General features: G+C 36.9%; 2 protein-coding genes across 14 annotated transcripts; one reads left to right on the forward strand and one right to left on the reverse strand.

The window, feature by feature from the left end:
- Window positions 1-211: 211 nt before the first annotated feature.
- Window positions 212-19,640, reverse strand: ribc1 (RIB43A domain with coiled-coils 1). Of its 13 annotated transcripts, none has more exons than XM_081386889.1 (11): window positions 19,478-19,556; window positions 10,742-10,802; window positions 10,344-10,631; window positions 4,887-4,996; window positions 4,582-4,783; window positions 4,159-4,382; window positions 3,678-3,792; window positions 3,431-3,549; window positions 2,030-2,251; window positions 1,772-1,938; window positions 368-627 (listed from the first exon to the last, which is right to left on the reverse strand). In XM_081386889.1, the coding sequence occupies exons 5-11, from the start codon at window positions 4,778-4,780 to the stop codon at window positions 546-548; spliced, it is 1,128 nt and encodes a 375-aa protein (XP_081243015.1). In that variant the 5' UTR covers window positions 4,781-4,783; window positions 4,887-4,996; window positions 10,344-10,631; window positions 10,742-10,802; window positions 19,478-19,556; the 3' UTR covers window positions 368-545. The 13 variants fall into 13 exon arrangements, with proteins under 13 accessions (XP_081243011.1, XP_081243021.1, XP_081243020.1 ...); XM_081386893.1 differs by having other exon boundaries at window positions 19,461-19,556; XM_081386885.1 differs by lacking the exon at window positions 4,887-4,996 and having other exon boundaries at window positions 212-627; window positions 19,478-19,566.
- Window positions 6,661-19,386, forward strand: smc1a (structural maintenance of chromosomes 1A; the record flags this gene model as incomplete). Its single annotated transcript, XM_081386883.1, has 26 exons — window positions 6,661-6,769; window positions 8,127-8,315; window positions 8,474-8,586; window positions 8,683-8,886; window positions 8,961-9,199; window positions 10,353-10,611; window positions 10,692-10,832; window positions 10,917-10,999; window positions 11,354-11,453; window positions 11,540-11,647; window positions 11,782-11,967; window positions 12,076-12,255; window positions 12,351-12,497; window positions 13,082-13,219; window positions 13,299-13,415; window positions 14,557-14,663; window positions 14,752-14,893; window positions 14,980-15,125; window positions 15,286-15,439; window positions 15,517-15,627; window positions 15,713-15,869; window positions 16,321-16,475; window positions 16,590-16,741; window positions 16,831-16,900; window positions 17,740-17,850; window positions 18,076-19,386. 26 exons carry the CDS (start codon window positions 6,661-6,663, stop codon window positions 18,154-18,156), a joined length of 3,699 nt encoding a protein of 1,232 aa, XP_081243009.1. The 3' UTR covers window positions 18,157-19,386.
- Window positions 19,641-19,645: the final 5 nt, after the last annotated feature.

Here is a 19,645-nt window from a genome sequence, read left to right on the forward strand (position 1 = left end):
CTGGGTGGGAGGGCACCATTTAAAGCTTGACTAGCGAACGAACGTTGCCGTTTCTGTTGTTACTTGTCAAATGTACGCATTCAAGCTCATAATGCATCTTAAACTGTAGGCTTAATGCATAAATAAGCTTGACATAATAGTCTCTTATTCCTCTTGTATGTTCTGTTTGTTACTGCATATGATGTGAAAATAAATGAAGGACCAGATGAATGAGGCTGTGGGACTGTATTGGTCACGTTCCCCTGTGGTCTTTGTGGACTGAAGGGGTCAGTAAGGGTGTGCGTTAACTAGAGGACTGGCTTTTGCTATTGTATCTGCATCACCAATCAGCCAGTGCAAGTAAATACTTCTTAAATAAAATCAATGGAATCATCTACAGTTGTTTGTTTGTGTGAAAATAGATTACTATATCAAATTTGATGAAGGCAACTGCTATCTATGATATATATACAAATCCAATTTATGAATGCCAAACATGCGCAGTGCTTTGAAACCCACTAGAACTTTATTTCTTGTGCAGGAGAAGGATGGAATGGGACGCTGCTCTATCGAGAGCTCGTGTTGAACTGGGTGAAGTACTGAACTTTGGGACGGTTTGTATACAACTGCCTGTCCAGGTAGTGTTGACTGAAAAACAAGAACAAAAAAAAAAGTTTCTAAACATCCAAGAATGACTTTATCTAATAGCTACCAGCATTATTCTAAAAAAAAATATTAAATTAGAATTTTCTTAGAATATACATCCACACAAAAAAGTATTTATTATTAGGAACTCACTTTCGGCGTTAGTGTCAAAATAAACTTGAATTTTTTTATTCAGAAATACTGTAGAAACAAGCAATACAGTGAAATATTATTACAATTTAAAATAAATGTTTCCTATTTAATACTATTCATTGTATTTAAATGATTATATTTAAATAAAAATGGCATTGTATCTATTGTTTTCAATGACACATGATCCTTCAGAAATCATTCTAATTATGCTATATTATAAATATAAATAATGCTAATTTGGTGCTCAAGAAATATTTCTTATTAATGATGTTTTATTAACAAAGTTCGGGAGGAGCACGTTCAAATAATCAAGTAATCAATCAACTCATCAAACAATTACCATGTCTACCCTATCAGCATGAGTGGAAGCATATATATATTCACTCTGTCAACTCATCTAACTTCCTTGACAGTTTTCAGCATCCCTCCACCACCCCGACTCCTCACTCTTGGCTTGTTCTTTCACAGCCAGGAATATGGGGGGAGTACTCTGGGTTCGGGCCGAATACCGAGCCCGGAGCCCTCTCCTCGGACAGCACGCCAAATATGCATTTATTCTATCTGACTTATTTGTAAGTGTGAACTCGTGAATTATTATTAATGTTGAAAACAGTTGTGCTGCTTAATCTTTTTGTGGAAACCATGATAGAGTTTTTCAGGATTATTTGATGAATAGAAAGTTCAAAAGAACGGCATTCATTTGAAATAATATTTTGTATCCATGTAAAAGTAAGTTTGGGCGGAACAAATGCAGGATGGGACTTTTGATAGTCAAAAATTGGCATTACAACATATTGGAATTATTTGACTATTACTATAAATAACTTGTGGTCTAGCTGATATCAGCTAAAAATGAAAGATTTTTCATTTAGATTAAAGCATACAAAAACACTGGAATAATGTGCACAATTGAATTGTACACCTGGAACATTTTATGTTGACTTTACTACTCTTTTGTTTAATTCTGCTTGTGTCCTGCTGTGTTTTCACTCACTGCGCTTGCTGCTCTCGTGCCAGCTGTTGGTTGTATTTATCGAGCTGAGCTCTCCTCTCTCTCTGCAGCTCCTTGTCTCTTGTCTCCTCTCTCTCCTGCTGTCTGGCCTGCTCTGTCAGATGGTAATCCCAGGCCAGATCTCTCTGCCTCTCCATCTCTCTCAGTCTCTGGTGAAATTGGAAGGAGAGAAAAGAGGATTACTTTTATGATGACTATAAATGGATGCTCAAACGGCACACGTCAGTGCAGGATCTTAACCTCTTTCTCAAGGCACTGTTCGTCTCTCTTTCTGCGGATATCACTGATCTGCTGTGGGGTCATGCCCTTCCAGCGGTCGGTTAGGACTCGTGGACCCTCTGTAGATGCAGCCTCTGGTCGCTCTGTCAGGAGGTCAGAGGTCACTGTGTACCGTAGCTCTGCCAGATCCTCTCCCTCTCTCCTCAGTCGCTCTTGCCGCTCCCTCTCCATTCTCTCCTCCGCCTGCAAGGGGAGGTCAGATGTTACCTTGACCTTTCACCTCAAAGATCTATGGTGCCTTTGTGGGTTTTCGAAATGAAAATTCTGTCATGATTTACTCACACACACGTCATTTCAAACCTGTCTTCGCGCATATTGAACTCAATTACACCTAAAGGCACTGATTCTGTCATTTAACCTATTTTTTCTTTTTGGAGCTTTACACTCACTATATGCATTTGTAGTATTTTGTAAAATAGCAGTATGAACATTCTTTAATACATCTCCTGTTCCACAGAAGAAAGAAAGCCATGCGCTGTGTCCGAAATCTCATACTTTCTGAGTAGGTACTACATTTGAATTTGAATTTACTTCGCTAGTGTTAAAAAAGTACAATCTAACATGAATGCGGGTAAAATGACTGAAATTCACTGCCATTCATAAATCCTCTCCTGTGGCCTCATGGGATTGTAAAGTGTCCATCGATTGCACACTTCAGAATCTCGGTGGAAGTAGTAGAACTAGATCTTTTCGCCTAATATTTTCAGAATACCATGTATTCAGACATACTATGTTGGCGTACTGTTTTTTTTTTTTTTCTTTGTCTATAATATATTAGGGAAGTATTTGATTTCGGATTCTTTTTTGACTAAACTAAATGAATTTAGACTGATAACTGTCACATGTTTTTTTTTCTTTTTCTATCACATATTTTGGTAATCATCATAAATTAGGTATCATTCGAAAGATTAAACACTCAAACTCATCCTGTGCAAACAGTGTTTGAAACTGGACTTTGTTAACAAACTTTAAAACCTTTTAGTGGGCTCAATTTTTGTTAACTTGCTTTGATATATGGCTTTGATTTTCTAGCAATGTTAGAGTCCAAATAATTTAGTAAAATATACATTTTGTATAAAATAAATGTTTAGTTCAGTATATTTGCTTTACAGTAAACTTAAACAGTTACCATTTAAGGTGCTCTTTTTATAGTGAGATTATATCAAATAAGTACTGAGTGATATGAATCAACAACATGTACTTACTATATAATTAAAGGGATAGTTCACCAATTTTTTTTTTTTTTTTAATTCTGTCATAATTCACTCACCCTCAAGTTGTTCCAAACCTGTATGAATGTTTTACTAACCTAATAAAAATAAACAAATGATTGTCTTCTTTAGTTTAGTGGTGAGGTAATACCTGTTCTTGATTGTAATGACTGAGTTCAATGCGAGCCACTCTTTTGCACTCCTCCTCCAGGGCATTCAGCTTCACTGCCCTGAGGTCTTTTTCCACCAACTCCCTGTCGGTTAGCAGCTCTGCACACACAAACACAGATACAAACTCAGTGCAACTCTGCTACTAACCACGGTCAAATATACATACAATACCGTCCTTTCTATTTTAACATTACAGGGCTAAAGGGGATATTATAATATCTTTTTACCTCTGGTTTTCTTTTCCCTTTCTTGTTTCTCTCTCTCCTCCTTTTGAGCTCTCAGGTTTCTCTCGTTCAACTCCATCTCAGCTCTCTTCTTTTCATTTTCATTAATCCCTTCTCCCTGACCGAATGTGCATAAACATATTTATAGAATATGAATAGTGGTGTCCTACAGTGACGTGCTATATTTCAGATAAAACTTTTTTTTTTCTATTATAAAATTACGTTTTTAAAACTGTTTTAATTGAGAGTATACATTGTATATTAGAATTTTATTTCGTCACACCATAGGACTATTTAAATTAGCTACAAAAAGCTAACAGGTGCATAACAATGAAAGCCTAAAATACATGCAGAAGTTTACAAATAAATATTTCCCTTACACATTCAAAATCAAATATAAATTATAACCTAAAATGCTGATGGAAAAGTTCAAGGTCATGTCATTTGTTGATGGAACACAGTATCCTATAAAGTCGTTGCTCACCAAAAACACTTGCATACTGGCGGGTCCCAGTGCTGAGAATGAGGCAGAGATACCGGCATCTGGCGCCTCCTGTCGGTCATAATTGATATCTGCATCACGACTGTCCTCAGCACGTTGATGGATAGCTCGAAACTGTATCATGTCCTGCGCCAGCTCTCTTCGCAACTCATCCTCCTCTTTTTTCTGTTGCAGTGCCGTTTCATCCAGGGATAAGCGCAACAGATCTAAATAACAAAGAACAGATCATTTCTGCATATCACAGACCGTTATCTGACTGTGTTTGATCCATTGTGGGGAAAATGGAAGCAGGAGAAGCACTCTAGGCAAAAGTTGTATATATACATATTAATACTTAAACTTTAAAGCCTGTTTTGGAACAGTACAGAAGTGAGAGACAAACAACCTGCACAAGTTGTGTCTCACCATAAGCCATGTCTCGCTGCTTCTCCATCTCCAGTCGTTCCCGTTTGTCGTCCTGCTGTTTGTGGAGCGCGCGCAGGTCCACGCCGATCACGCGGCTTCTGCTGTTCAATATTCGGCTTTTGCGCTCAGCCTCTGCGGCCCGACGCCGCTCCACCGCCCGCTGCTCTGACTCATCCACCGGTAAATCAACCTTGTACATGTTCTGTCGTGTACAAGCACAATTTTAGATTCAAAATCAAACTTCATTGTTTTCATTATATTTTATTTTATCATGAATAGATAGAGATGAAACCATAAAACTTTACGGGTTAGTATCTGTTGGGTTCGACGAACGGCAGTGTGTGTCGGCTCTCCTGTTGTGTTGGAAGCGCAGTTTGGCGTTGTTATGGTAACTGCTGCACGGTCTGTGGCGCGCCTTCAGTAATGGGATATGTTTGACAGACATATATTATCAGAGCCCGTCTACGGAGAGCCTTGGCACTCCCTATTCAGCCCCATTGTATTGATTTTGGTTGCAGTTCCATTATAATTCCACTGGGGGTGATCGCGAGCGAGTGCAGACTGAATGGGAGTCAATGGGGCTAGACGGCTAAATGTGTCTCTTTCACCCAAATGCCGTTGAGAAATCTCAGATTTTATTGTAGGTTTTGCAAGTTCAACATGGGTTATAGGTCGAAAGTTGAATGAACGAGTACTTATTTCTTTTCTATTTCTTACAGGTTGAGTTGTTGTTGCCCATAACACGCTAGCATTCTGCTAATGACGTCAGCATTCTGACGTCATTGACATTTTAAAAGACTTTTTAAACCAAATAAGTGACTCTAAAAAAATCGAACACCCAGCAATGTGTAATTTCTTTGCATCTCCTTTCGAATACAACATTCAAATTACTAGACAAAAAATTATATCCTGAGAAAAGTGGGTTTTGAGGGGTATTTCGCCATAGACCTCCATTCATTCTGCACTCGCTCGCGAGCGCCCCCGCATGGACAGAGACGTGTTACTGCAACCAATCCAGAACCCGGAAGTAAGCAGAGAGTGCCAATTCTCTTCCTATTAGACATTCTCTGATATTATTCATGTTAATTTATGTTTCCAATTCAGGGTTATTACTTAACTAAACTAAAACTGAAATAAAACATTAAAGAAAATGTACTTGCCGAGGCTGCATTTCTCAAGAAAATATGAATTGAATTTAGCTTTATGTACTAAACTAACTAAACTAAAACTGAAATGAAAATGAAGTAATGCCTATTTAAATAATAAAATACAAAACACAATTACTAAAACTTTAAAATCAAATTTAAAAAGCTAATTAAAAAACATTTAAAATATTAATAAAAATAATAGTAGGCCTATCTCAGTGATACTAAAATAACACCGATTCAAACATTTTATATATATATATATATATATATATATATATATACATTTAAAGACTACGGAAAAACAGGGAAATATATATACATATAACTATAGTGTTTATAGTTACACTATATAGTAATATAGGCAAATATTTGGTGCTGGAGCGAGTTTTAGTAAAAGCAGCTGTCTTTAAATAGTTTTATCTCAGCTATGAGTAGCTAGTCATAGGTAAGTTTATATTGTAACATTATTTAATATTCAGGACAAATCACTGAACAGAGGATGGATTTATATCGGCTGGAATTAGCCTATATCTTGATGGTCTTTTCAGCAAAACGTGCAGAGATGCAAAATAGTAAAAAAAAAAAAAAAAAAAAATTGGAAAAAAGAAATTAAAAACCATTTTCTTTGTTTACATTGCAGATTTTGCTGTTATCCAGCTGTGGGGCTTTTATTTTGTCTGCGTTCTGCTCTAGACAGGGGGCGTGTACACGTCTGGACCTTCATTTCAGTGCATGTTAAGATGATCTTTTATCAGATTGTTACAGTTTCAGACGTTCAACCTCTGAAAAACTATATGTAACATATCTAGTTGCCAGCTCGTTTTAAATCCGCTTGGCTCCAGTGAAACAACGTCCGGAGAAGAAGCGCATCGCCACTGAGACTCTACAGAGCATCATTCTGACACGCCTCTCCTGAGAGAAATCTGTCAGCATGGGATATTTAAAGCTGATCGAGATCGAAAATTTCAAATCTTACAAAGGACGCCAAATAATCGGACCGTTTCACAAATTTACAGCAATAATTGGACCAAATGGATCTGGTAAGTGTTCTCTCTGGCGCTGATGCAGTTAACGCACACTGCAGTTAACACTGCATTAACGTAGTCGCTATGGTATATTATTAACATTTAAATGCATTACATTTGGGTGTTTTTGGGTGCCACATTTATGTCCCAGTGGTTGATTTTTATATGCAAAAAAAAAGTCTGTTTTTCCTTTTTGTAGGTCATATTAAAACTGTCTTAGAAACTTTTTTTTCATAATTTATAATTTCAGCAATTATCATTTATTTTGCTACACATTTTCATATATTAAGCTGTTTGTAATATTTTTTCATATTATATGCTTAAAATCATAAAAAATAAAATATTGTAAAAAAAAAAATGTGTAGCCTATTTGTTTACCAAAGAGACTAAAGTCTCAGTGAAGACATTTAATGTGTAGGTATCAAAAACAAAGACTTTATTATTTATTCTTGCTACTATATTCTATTCTAATTTTTATACTATATATCATATTTTAAGTTATTTATAATAATAATTTGTGTTTTAAATATTTTTTTTTTTAAGTCTCTGTTAACATTACTATCCATCAATTTATTCCAAAGCTTTGTGTATTTGAAAGAAGAAGACAAAAGTCCTATAAGCCATGTTAGGTGTGCTGAAAAAATAGAGAAACCATGTCTTCATCATTCATTTTTGCTGCTAATTTTCAAATATTAAGCAATTAATAACATGCATTCATATTATGTTTGGAATTAATATTAACAATTATAACAATTAAAAAAAAATACTGTTTTCCCTCAATTTTTTCAAAACGTTATGTACTTGTTTACCAACGAGACTAAAGTCTCAGTGAAAGTATAAGATGTGTGGAAAAAATTAAATAAATAACAGGAAGAATTCAAGGTAAATATATGAGCAGAATATTGTGCAATCAAATTTTAAATTTGGTCAAATTATTAAGAAAAAAACATTTATTATTATTTTTGATACTTTTTAAATTATGTGCCAGCAACATGTGAGAAGTACCGGTTTAGTGCCGAATTTTGTGACCTTAGTAGGACCTGTTTTGAGCTAATCCGTCCTACTCCTAATCCCAATCCTAATCCTAACCCTACTGTCACTGCAGCGCTTACTGGGGTCACAGAATTCGATGGGTCACAGAATTCGGCACTACACCGGTGCGCAAGAAAAAGTGAGGGTACGCCACAGATTAAAATATACAGTAGAAGTGCCAGTACTATATACCGGTGTGTACCAGCCCACTTCGAGCACCATTTAGGATACATAACTTGTTAGCTATGAAATTAGCTTTAGCCAGACACAAGAGTCTTGTTTAAAATGTCAAATAATAATACATGCCACCAACTCAATACCCCAAATCACTGCTCTCTAGGGAAGTCAAACCTGATGGACGCCATCAGTTTTGTATTAGCAGAGAAGACCAGTAACCTGCGCGTTAAAACACTGAAGGATCTCATCCATGGAGCACCAGTAGGAAAACCAGCAGCCAACCGTGCTTTCGTGAGCATGGTCTACTGCGAGGACAATGGAGATGAATGCACTTTCACACGGGTCATCATTGGTAAATGTTAAAAATAAAGCTACTAAATTACTGAAAGTCCTGAAACTTGTTACAACTTCATGATAGTAAGTGAACCCCAAAAACTACAGTAAAAAATCTTTACGGTATTTCTTTTTCTGCATTATTTCCTAGCGAGATGAACTATTTTTATGTTACAGGTTCCTCCTCTGAGTACCGAATCAACAATAAGGTGGTCGGGCTTTCAGACTACAGCGAGGAACTGGAGAAACTGGGTATCCTTATTAAGGCCAGAAATTTTCTTGTGTTTCAGGTATACATGCACATTACCTCAGAATATTAGAAAAAAATAAGAGAGCCTGATTAAGATATAATAGATTTTGTCTGTCTTTGTGTTTTTGTTGTGCAGGGTGCAGTGGAGTCAATAGCCATGAAGAATCCTAAAGAGAGGACGGCTTTGTTTGAGGAGATCTCCCGCTCTGGTGAGCTGGCCCAGGAATATGACCGCAGAAAGAAAGAGATGGTGAAAGCAGAAGAAGACACACAGTTCAACTATCACCGTAAGAAGAACATCGCAGCAGAGCGCAAAGAGGCCAAACAGGAAAAAGAGGAGGTAACCTTACTGCACCACAAGTCTGCAGTGACACCATTAATGCACTGTTGTTTAAAGCTCTGCTCTCTGTTCAGGCTGAGAGGTACCAGAGACTGAAGGATGAGGTGGTCAGGGCTCATGTTCAGCTACAGCTCTTTAAACTCTACCATAATGAGGAGGAGATCGAGAAGCTGAACCGAGAGTTGTCCCAGCGCAACCGGGAGATTGAGAAGGACAGGAAGAAGATGGATCATGTGGAGGAAGAGCTCAAGGAAAAGAAGAAAGAGTTGGGAAGAATGATGAGAGATCAGCAGAATGTGGAGAAGGAGATAAAGTGAGTGATAGGTTAATATTAGGGCTGTCAAAAGATTAATCGCGATTAATCGCATCCTAAATAAAAGTTTGTGTTTACATAATATATGTGTGGGTACTCTGTATAATTATTTTGTATATATAAATACACACACATGCATGTATATAGTTAAGAAATATTTGCATACATATACTGTATATATTTATTTTTTTTATATATAAATTACACATTTTTCTTAAATATATACAAGCATGCGTGTGTATTTATATATACAAATTTAATTATACACAGTACACACACATATATTATTTAAACACAAACTTTTATTTTGGATGCGATTAATCGTGATTAATCTTTTGACAGCCCTAGTTAATATATTAATATTATATTTATATACAGTATAGTACTGTGCAAAAGTCTTTGGTATACGTTAGTATTTTCACCTATAAAAAAGGTTTTTAAGCCAGTTATTTATATCTTTTGCTGAAGTGTGTCAGTAGGAAATATCAGTTTACATTTACAAATGTAATAATTTGACAACAGCCAGTATGATCCACACGGAGTACTGATCTTACCATATAGTATTATACAGTGTATATATAGTATCTACAGTTGTGGCCAAAAGTGATGTTTTTGTTTTTAATGACCCTAGAAGTTCGATTAAACAATCAAATTATTAAGAGTATGTTATATTGTGAAGAACAAAACACCATCTACAGTATTATTTTACTATGCAAAAAAAGCTGATTGGCATGTTTTCTTTGTATGACAACATGTCATATATATATATACACATACATACATACATAAACAGGAACAGGTATATAACAGGTTTTATATATATATATATATATATATATATATATATATATATATATATATATATATATATATATATATATATATATATATAAAACAAGAAATAACTGTAATTTATATTTCTAGTTAATTTTTTTTATATTTAAAATTTTTACATTTTTATTTCAGGGTTTGTAAATTTAGTACATAGTTGAAATATTTGTATTTGTATTTATTTTTTAATGGTTTTAGTTAACTAGAATAACCCTGCATTAGACCCCACTAAAAAATGTAAGTATTATAGTTGTGATAGGCTAACTACTGTATAACTCTTGGTCATAGTTTGCTAAAGAAGTACTTCTCTAACCTCCTCTAGAGAGAAAGATGCTGAGCTGAATCAGAAACGGCCACAGTATATCAAAGCCAAGGAGAACACCGCCCATAAAATTAAGAAGCTTGAGGTGGCTCGAAAGTCTTTGCAGAACGCCCAGAAGATGTACAAGAAGCGTAAGGCAGACATAGAGGAACTGGACCGTGAGCAGGGCGCTGTGGAGATGGCAAGGCAGGAGTTTGATGAACGGATGGAAGAGGAAGCACAGAGTCAAGGCCAAGATCTGACACTGGAGGAGAACCAGGTTAGCCGAACTCAGGAAATCTGAAAAATGTAACTGTGTATAAATTTCAGTTTCATTTGACACTTTTACTGTTATCTCAGGTGAAGCAGTATCACAGGCTGAAGGAGGAGGCCAGTAAGCGGGCAGCTACCTTGGCACAGGAGCTAGAGAAGTTTAACAGGGACCAAAAGGCCGACCAGGACAGACTGGATCTAGAGGAGAGGAAGAAAATTGAGACAGAGGTACATTGGGAAATGATTATAAACTATTTTCTTTTGTGCCTTTGTGAGACACAGATTTCTTAAATCTCTTTCTTTGGATTAAAGGCCAAAATAAAGCAGAAGATTCGAGAGATCGAGGAAAACCAGAAGCGCATTGAAAAGCTGGAGGACTATATTGCAACTAGCAGGTGTTTCAGAGCGTGTTTCATAGCGCCAACTCTAAAATCAGAATTTTTTAAAAGTGTGAAATTTGGAATTTTTTAAATAATATATAATATTTGATATACACCCATATATATATATATATATATATATAGAGAGAGAGAGAGAGAGAGAGAGAGAGAGAGAGAGAGAGTGAGAGAGAGAGAGATGCACATTTAGATAATAAATATATATTTGTTTAAAAAAAATGTCTTTTGTCATATTACTGTTGCTATCTCTCTAGTGACTTTTTGCTTTTTAAATTACTTGTTTGCTTCCCCCTTCAATTTCTTGTGATGGAAAACTTGAATTTTGAGCCACCTCTGTGTTTCTCTCACCAGGCAGTCTCTGGATGAACAGAGGCGTATGGAAGAGGAACTGACTGAGGAAGTGGAGCTGGCCAAAAGAAGGATTGATGAGATAAACATGGAGTTAAACCAAGTAATAAAACACACATTTACTCATACTCTTAGGTACATAATATCACCAATACTTTGCTTTCATTTCTGTGATGATTCTGGTCACAGGTGATGGAGCAACTTGGAGATGCTCGTATTGACAGGCAAGAGAACAGCCGTCAGCAGCGCAAAGCTGAAATAATGGAGAGCATCAAACGGCTTTACCCCGGCTCAGTGGTGAGTTGCTGTGTCTATAGACACATTTTCAATTTAAGCTTGCTGCAGAAGCTTGTAAGATGTCCACAAAGAGCTTCCACTGTATTGATTCCGTTATTTGCACTTAAATCCAATTTAAATGTTTGTCCGAACAGTATGGCAGACTGATCGACTTATGCCAGCCCACCCAGAAGAAATACCAGATTGCAGTGACCAAAGTCCTGGGAAAAAACATGGACGCCATCATTGTGGACTCTGAGAAAACCGGCAGAGATTGCATCCAGTACATTAAAGAGCAAAGAGGAGAACCGGAGACCTTTCTGCCTCTCGACTATTTGGAGGTACAGACAGATTTAAATAAACAATTCATGAGTTGAGGTCTGAATTCTCCACAGCGTTGAGTGGCCAGTGGAATGTGTTTCACTGGACACATGCTTCTCTCCCTCAAGGTGAAACCCACAGATGAGAAACTGAGAGAGCTTCGGGGGGCAAAGCTGGTGATCGACGTGATCCGCTATGAGCCGCCACACATAAAGAAAGCCCTTCAGTATGCCTGCGGGAATGCTTTAGTGTGTGAGAATGTGGAGGACGCTCGAAGGATTGCCTTCGGAGGACCATACCGTCATAAGGTTTAAATATGTAGTATAAGTTGAATATAAAGCACATATAAAAGGATATCTTGTTCAAACTATTCACCTTCAATTCTGTCTTACTTCTTTTACAGACAGTGGCTTTGGATGGAACTCTCTTCCAAAAGTCAGGTGTGATCTCTGGAGGAGCTAGCGACCTGAAAGCAAAGGCTCGGCGTTGGGACGAGAAGGCTGTGGACAAACTAAAGGAAAAGAAAGAGAAACTAACAGAGGAATTGAAGGTGGCACACAAAAGAGCTTCAGGGAAACTTCATTCACTGCTAGAATGCAGGGCTGTCACGATCATTTCAATTTTATACAAATATTATACCATTTAAAAAATGACAAAAATAGAATAAAATGACAAAATGGTTTTATAAATATCAAAATATAATGATTTTACAAATAAAAAATAGTATAAAATATAAAAAAATATTTAAGCATTTATTTTTTGAGTTCTCTTTACTTTGATTTCCATTAACACTGTTGTTTTCTTGAACCCAGCCATGCCCAATATATAATTATGAAATATATATAGTAATTATTTATTATAATAATCTATGTAATTTATATCATTTGTTTATATTAAATTTGAATAAAAATTAAAAACATTTTCAGTGTGTGCTATATAAATATAATGTGCACAATAATTGCGGTTCATGTGAATCATCACAGTTAGATCAAATAATCTTGATCAGGTGAAATCAATAATTGCGACAGGCCTATCATAATTCATCAATTTGTGACAAAGGCATAAGTATTGTGTGAAAGTAAACATTTTTTTCAACTTTTTTAACAAGCTGGTTTTATTTTTTTGTCTCCTCAGGAACAAATGAAGGCAAAGAGAAAGGAGGCAGAGCTCAGACAGGTTCAGTCTCAGGCACACGGGCTGCAGATGAGACTCAAATACTCTCAGAGTGATCTGGAACAGACCAAAACCCGCCACCTCTCTCTGAACATGCAGGTACACCTGAGCAAAAAAAAATACAGGGAGATGTCATTGGTGTTACAAGGTGTTTGTCAAAATATGTATGTCATTGTAGGAGAAATCAAAGTTGGAGAGTGAGCTGGCAAATTTTGGCCCACGAATCAATGACATAAAACGAATCATCCAATCACGAGAGAGGGACATTACAGAGTTAAGAGATCGCATGAACCTGGTAAGAGCTCTGGAGAAAATGAAGACGTTTGAAATGCTGTAAAAATATCGGCTTGAATTGCAACCAGGGGTGCGTTCTCCGATAACGTTGTCTCTTAGCGCGCTACGAAGACTCAAAAGGTACACCTTAACAATAGGTATACCTTCACTACGTGTGTTCTCCGAACTATACCTTAGGATGTTGCTTAAGGTAAACCTTCTTAAGTTCGACCTTAGCAGGCGCTGTCCATGGTGGAGGCGCTGAATAGGTTGATATCGATGCCTCGATGATCGATTGTGCGCTCTTTCCTTCACAGCGGTATAGGTAAAGTATTGAGAAAACAATGTTCTTTATAAAGAAGCGTTTTAGAAATAGTACAAACTGCATTTATCGGGGCTCATTGAAATATGTACATGCAGAAATAAATATGAGTATGTGTTTATAATTTAGCAAGTGTGCAATCCCAAACCCTCACGGCCATAAGTGTGTTAATGTTCTCCACAACGTATGCTGATTATCCACCAGCCATGTAGTTGACATACACTAACTGGCTCCGCGGACGGCGCCGTCTTTGATTTAAAACAAGTACTCGCTGTCTCGCTGCCATAGGTATAAAGTTTGTGTAAACTCATCTTTCTTTATATAGACTCCTAAGCCTTTTCTGTCAAATGGTTCGCCAGCTGATGTGCCTTAGGATAGTAATTAAAACAACAACCATTAGTGTATGGAAACTTTATTAATGAAAACACTTCCATACACTGGGTGTAGGCAATAACAACTTAAGTATTTTATGTGTACAATTTTAAAGTAAAGTAAAAATTTAATTTTAATACTAAATCAGATTTTATATTAAATGTTCATATAAAATTTTCTGTGTAATTAAACTGCGATGTAAAAAAGCTTTTTGCGCAGTGGTGGCCACTAGCGGTATGAACCGTCAGCAGCGATAAGGTATAGCTAAGAGCGCTCCAGACCAACCTTACGAACGTATGACTTACAGAAGGTATACTTAACTAAGAAGGTTTCTGAAACCACGTATTAACGATAAGGTACTTCTTAAGGTACAACTTAAGAACGACGTAGCGTTAAGGTAGTTTCGGAGAACGCACCCCAGATCTGTAATAATGCTCTAATATTGATTATTTGTTATGGTCATTTATAGGTGGAGGATGAGGTCTTTGTTGAATTCTGTGAAGAGATTGGTGTGCGAAATATCCGAGAGTTTGAAGAGGAAAAAGTGAAGAGGCAAAATGAGATAGCCAAAAAACGGTAACCCTCTCAAGGACAATGTACTGTACAGGTTACCAACTCCTCAGAGGACTGTAATGATCTAACTTGTGTTATATGGCAATTCTAGGCTGGAGTTTGAGACACAGAAGACCCGTCTGGCCATCCAGCTTGATTATGAGAAGAACCAGTTGAAGGAGGACCAGGAGAAAGTGATGATGTGGGAACAGACTGTAAAGAAGGATGAGAACGAGATCGAAAGACTTAAAAAGGTGACGGAGAAAAAAGTCTTGACAAGCAAATCAGTCAAATCTGTTAGCATGAAAAACTGAACATAGCTCATTCCCCACCACCTCAGGAGGAACACAGACATATGAAAATCATCGATGAGACAATGGCACAGCTACAGGACCTGAAGAACCAGCATCTCACTAAGAAGGGAGAGGTCAATGACAAGAACCGAGAGATGGAGGAGATCCGTAAGAAACTAGGGTCTGCCAACAAGTGAGAAATATTCATATTCTCTTAGTTCTGTAGATCTTCTCAAATGTAAAGTTAATCGATTATAATGTATTAAATTTAGATTCATGTAAAATAATTTAGTTTGTGCTGGTTACATGCATGTACCGGTACTGTAATATTTATGTAATGTTTGTTATGTTAGAGAGCTGACGCAGCTGCAGAAGGAAGTAACCGCCATTGAGACCAAACTGGAACAGAAACGCAGCGACAGGCACAACTTACTGCAAGCCTGCAAGATGCAGGACATCAAACTACCCCTCAAATCAGGGACAATGGATGACATCAGCCAGGGAGAGGTACAGACAAACGCATACTTTTCTCACACATACTGCTTTTTGCAAGCACAGACAAACACACCGATATGTCCACATAGGGAAGCTCGCAAGTTGAGGATTCGATCAGCAGCCCGAAGGCATCAAGTTCTGTTCATGCCAAAGAGGCCCTCATAGAGATCGACTACAGCAACTTAAATGAGGACCTCAAGGTAATTTAAATTGATGAAATATTATGAATTGGTTGTTTGACAAGCAACGTGGAACGATCAAAAGCTATGTAAAACCTTTCTAAAGGATTCTCTGTCAGAAGAAGAGATCAAGGCAGAGATGAACACCCTACAGCAGAGGCTGAACGAGCAGCAAAGCATCCTGCAGAGAATCAGCGCTCCCAACATGAAGGCCATGGAGAAACTCGAGAGCGTTAGAGACAAGTTCCAGGAGACCAGTGATGGTGAGCCCAAATCTAGCTAATATTGACTCTGAGAAATCTGTGACATCTGTTACATGACACTTCTTTTCCAGTCATTCAGGATTTTTTTTTTTTTATGATTTTACTCATACAGTAAACAGCAATTTATCTGCTATTTGTACCTGATAAAATATTTTTGTGCTTGACATGCCTAGAAAAAAATCCATTTGTTATCCATTGCTTTTCTAGATCTAGAAATCACACTTTTAAAATTCCCTCATAAACTGTATGCGTGTTTTCCAAGACCATGAGAACCCTGGTTATTAAGTAAAAATTAGTTAAAATAAGAACTATGATATCCGTTTACATCTTGATTTCAAAGCTTATTTTGTCTTCTTTCAAATCATTTTAAACTATCTTGCACCCCACCTGGCCCCTGGTTGAGAACCACTGTTCTAAATAATAACCCATCTACTTTTAATATGCCTTTCAGAGTTTGAAGCTGCTCGAAAAAGAGCCAAGAAAGCCAAACAAGCATTTGAGCAGATCAAGAAAGAGCGGTTTGATCGTTTCAATGCCTGTTTTGAGTCTGTTGCCACCAACATTGATGAGATCTACAAAGCGCTGTCACGTAACAGCAGTGCACAGGTTAATGAAAACACTCTGAACTCTGATCTCACTCTCTCGTTTTTAAGAAATAATCCTACAATAACACAAGCAGGATTTCTAACTTAATTTAAGGGATACTCTATATCCTTTCAGGCATTCCTGGGGCCAGAGAACCCAGAAGAACCATACTTAGATGGAATCAACTACAACTGTGTGGCTCCAGGAAAGAGGTTCAGGCCCATGGACAACCTGTCAGGAGGAGAGAAGACTGTGGCTGCTTTAGCTCTGCTTTTTGCCATTCACAGGTGCCATTTTTGCCATTAACTTTAACAACTAGTTTGTTTTGGCCGCCCTTCAGATGAAAAAAAAAAAGTGTTTTTCTGTTCCCTCATAGCTACAAGCCTGCACCTTTCTTTGTCCTGGATGAGATTGATGCTGCTTTGGATAATACCAACATAGGCAAGGTTTGTGTTTGTTAAAGGAGAACTCCGGTCAATTTTAACATTGAGCTCATTTTTTTGTACATTTGGAGTGCTGTCAATACAGAGAACAACGACAAAGATCGGTGTTGCCTACACCGAGTTATTCTATTTTTAAAATTTGCACCCTGTTGACTTCAATGGGGCAAGTACTAAACCTGCTTTTAGCCTCTTAACATCCTTGATGTGTCATTACAAGTGCACAGAAAATGTGAGTGATTCCTTCAGAGTGAACACGAGTGAATCTGACTGCAGTAGATGTGAAAGATATGTATAAAAATTATGTTATTTAAGCCAGCGCAAATACCTCTGTTTACATCCTGCTTTCGGGTGAAGTCCAAAGTAGTCGATTGCTGAGTTCACGCGCATAGGTTTAGTACCTATGATCACGCGCGTGAACTCGGCAATTGATTACTTTGGACTTCACCCGAAAGCAGGATGTAAACAGAGGTATTTTTATACATTTCTTTCACATCTACTGCAGTCAGATTCACTCGTGTTCACTCTGAAGGAATCACTCACATTTTCTGTGCACTTGTAATGACACATCAAGGATGTTAAGAGGCTAAAAGCAGGTTTAGTACTTGCCCCATTGAAGTCAACAGGGTGCAAATTTTAAAAATAGAATAACTCGGTGTAGGCAACACCGATTTTTGTCGTTGTTCTCTGTATTGACAGCACTCCAAATGTACAAAAAAATGAGCTCAATGTTAAAATTGACCGGAGTTCTCCTTTAACTTGTAGGAAGGTCTCTTCCAATGCAAATGTGTGGATGCAACTAAACTGAATGGCATGACATTTGTATTTAACTTCTTAATCTGCAGGTGGCCAACTACATAAAGGACCAGTCAGTCCAGAATTTCCAGGCCATTGTTATCTCTCTCAAAGAGGAGTTCTACACAAAAGCTGACTCCCTCATAGGAGTTTACCCTGAGGTTTGTATTCCAGCAATGGGCTGTATACATATAAACATTTCAAAAGTAGTTAACGCATACAAGAGTTCCAGTGAACAAAACCCATCCCAACCAATCATTATATTGTTATTGTACCCCGTGCATTCAAGATTGCAACTTGATTAACTTTTTTTTTTTTTTTTCAGTTTATATATTAAGCTGATTTAAAATAATAATAATATATCAAACCTTTTCATTTATTCACAGCAAGGAGATTGCGTCATCAGTAAGGTGCTGACCTTTGATCTTTCCCAGTATCCGGATGCCAATCCCAATCCTAATGATTAGGTTGTGTTGATTTGAATTTGTTGGTAGACAGCTGAGAGATTGATCAAAAGTATCTTTTAAAAAAACAATTCTAATCGTTGATGTTTACTTTTTTTTTTTTTTTATACAGAATGTTGCTATAAGTGTTATATTGTCTGCTATATTGTGTTTCAAATAGAATGCATGATTGTGCAAGTATTCAGTTGTTCTATGAATATCAGATGTGAATGAACAGCTTTTCATGTTCAGTCAACAGGACAGTCTAGATCAGTGTTATGGGTAATGTTTTGTCTGCACTGTCACTCAACAGAGAACATATGAGCCGCCTATTGTCAAGTGTGCCTTGTGGATGATCCGTTCATTCAGTACAATGTAATGATCAGTATTTATGAAATGTTTTTTTCTTTTTTGTCTTCATGGGAAAATATGTTACGTGTAAACCGTATTCAAACTGAAAATAAGAGCTTGCGTCATGTGCTCATGGCACGTTCCACAAACATGGTACTTTTTTTTGGCAGAATTATAGGCATTATTCCCATGATTTTTCCAATAATTCCCAAAAGTAAGCCCCATAGAAAATAAATAAAAAATAAACCATCTGAAATAAAACTTAGTTTGCCTTTCTGAGGTTGATAATCAAAATGTTCTGAACAGCATCTCCTTTCTTCCTATTGAATCCCTTTGGTAAATCATAATTAAAAAACTCAAATTATTGTAATGAGTCATAATTATGACCCTTTTTAAAGATATAATCATGACTTTTGTCTCATAATAATAACTTAGTATGTCATAATTTCTACTTTTTATGTCATAATTATCACTCTTAGCTAGTCCCAGACTAAAATGCATGTTTGAGCTGTTTTAACTGAAAGCAACTTGCACTGGCTTATCTTAAATACGTCACTGCCATTGTTTTGTCTCAAGATGCACACCAGTAATGTTTTTTTTTAGAGCATGTTTATAAAAGCTACTTAAATGTCCTAATTGAACTAAGGCCTAATCCTGGTTTAATCTTAACCCTGTCTGTGAAACCAGACCAGTTACAGTATGTCATAATTTTGGTTTGCCATAATTCGACTTTTTATCTCGTATTGATTTACCAAAGCATTCCACTTTTTAATATGTAGAAAAATAAATGTGTAAACTAGTTAGAAAATAGCGTATATGTTTAACAGTTTCAGGGCCTATTTTGTACCCTATTCGTGGAAAGTGCCACAACTGTGGCTACATGTTATCCTAAATGTTACATGGAACAAAAATAAATACCAGAAAAAGGACACATTGAACTTGTAATTAAATATACACAAAGCAGAAAGAAAGCACACCTGACGTTTCAACTCACTCAGTCTCACACCCATGAAGCTAACACCAATTTTCACGTGGGCTCACCCTCACCGGCACAAACCCAAACATGCTTGCACAAATATGCCCCGCCCCTATGACTGTTTATGACGTCAACTAGCTCACATTGGACGCCTCTTATTTCTTATGTTCGGTTGCACTGCAGAGA

Source organism: Scardinius erythrophthalmus, assembly GCF_964197995.2.
Source record: "Scardinius erythrophthalmus genome assembly, chromosome: 15".
NCBI lineage: Eukaryota > Metazoa > Chordata > Actinopteri > Cypriniformes > Leuciscidae > Scardinius > Scardinius erythrophthalmus.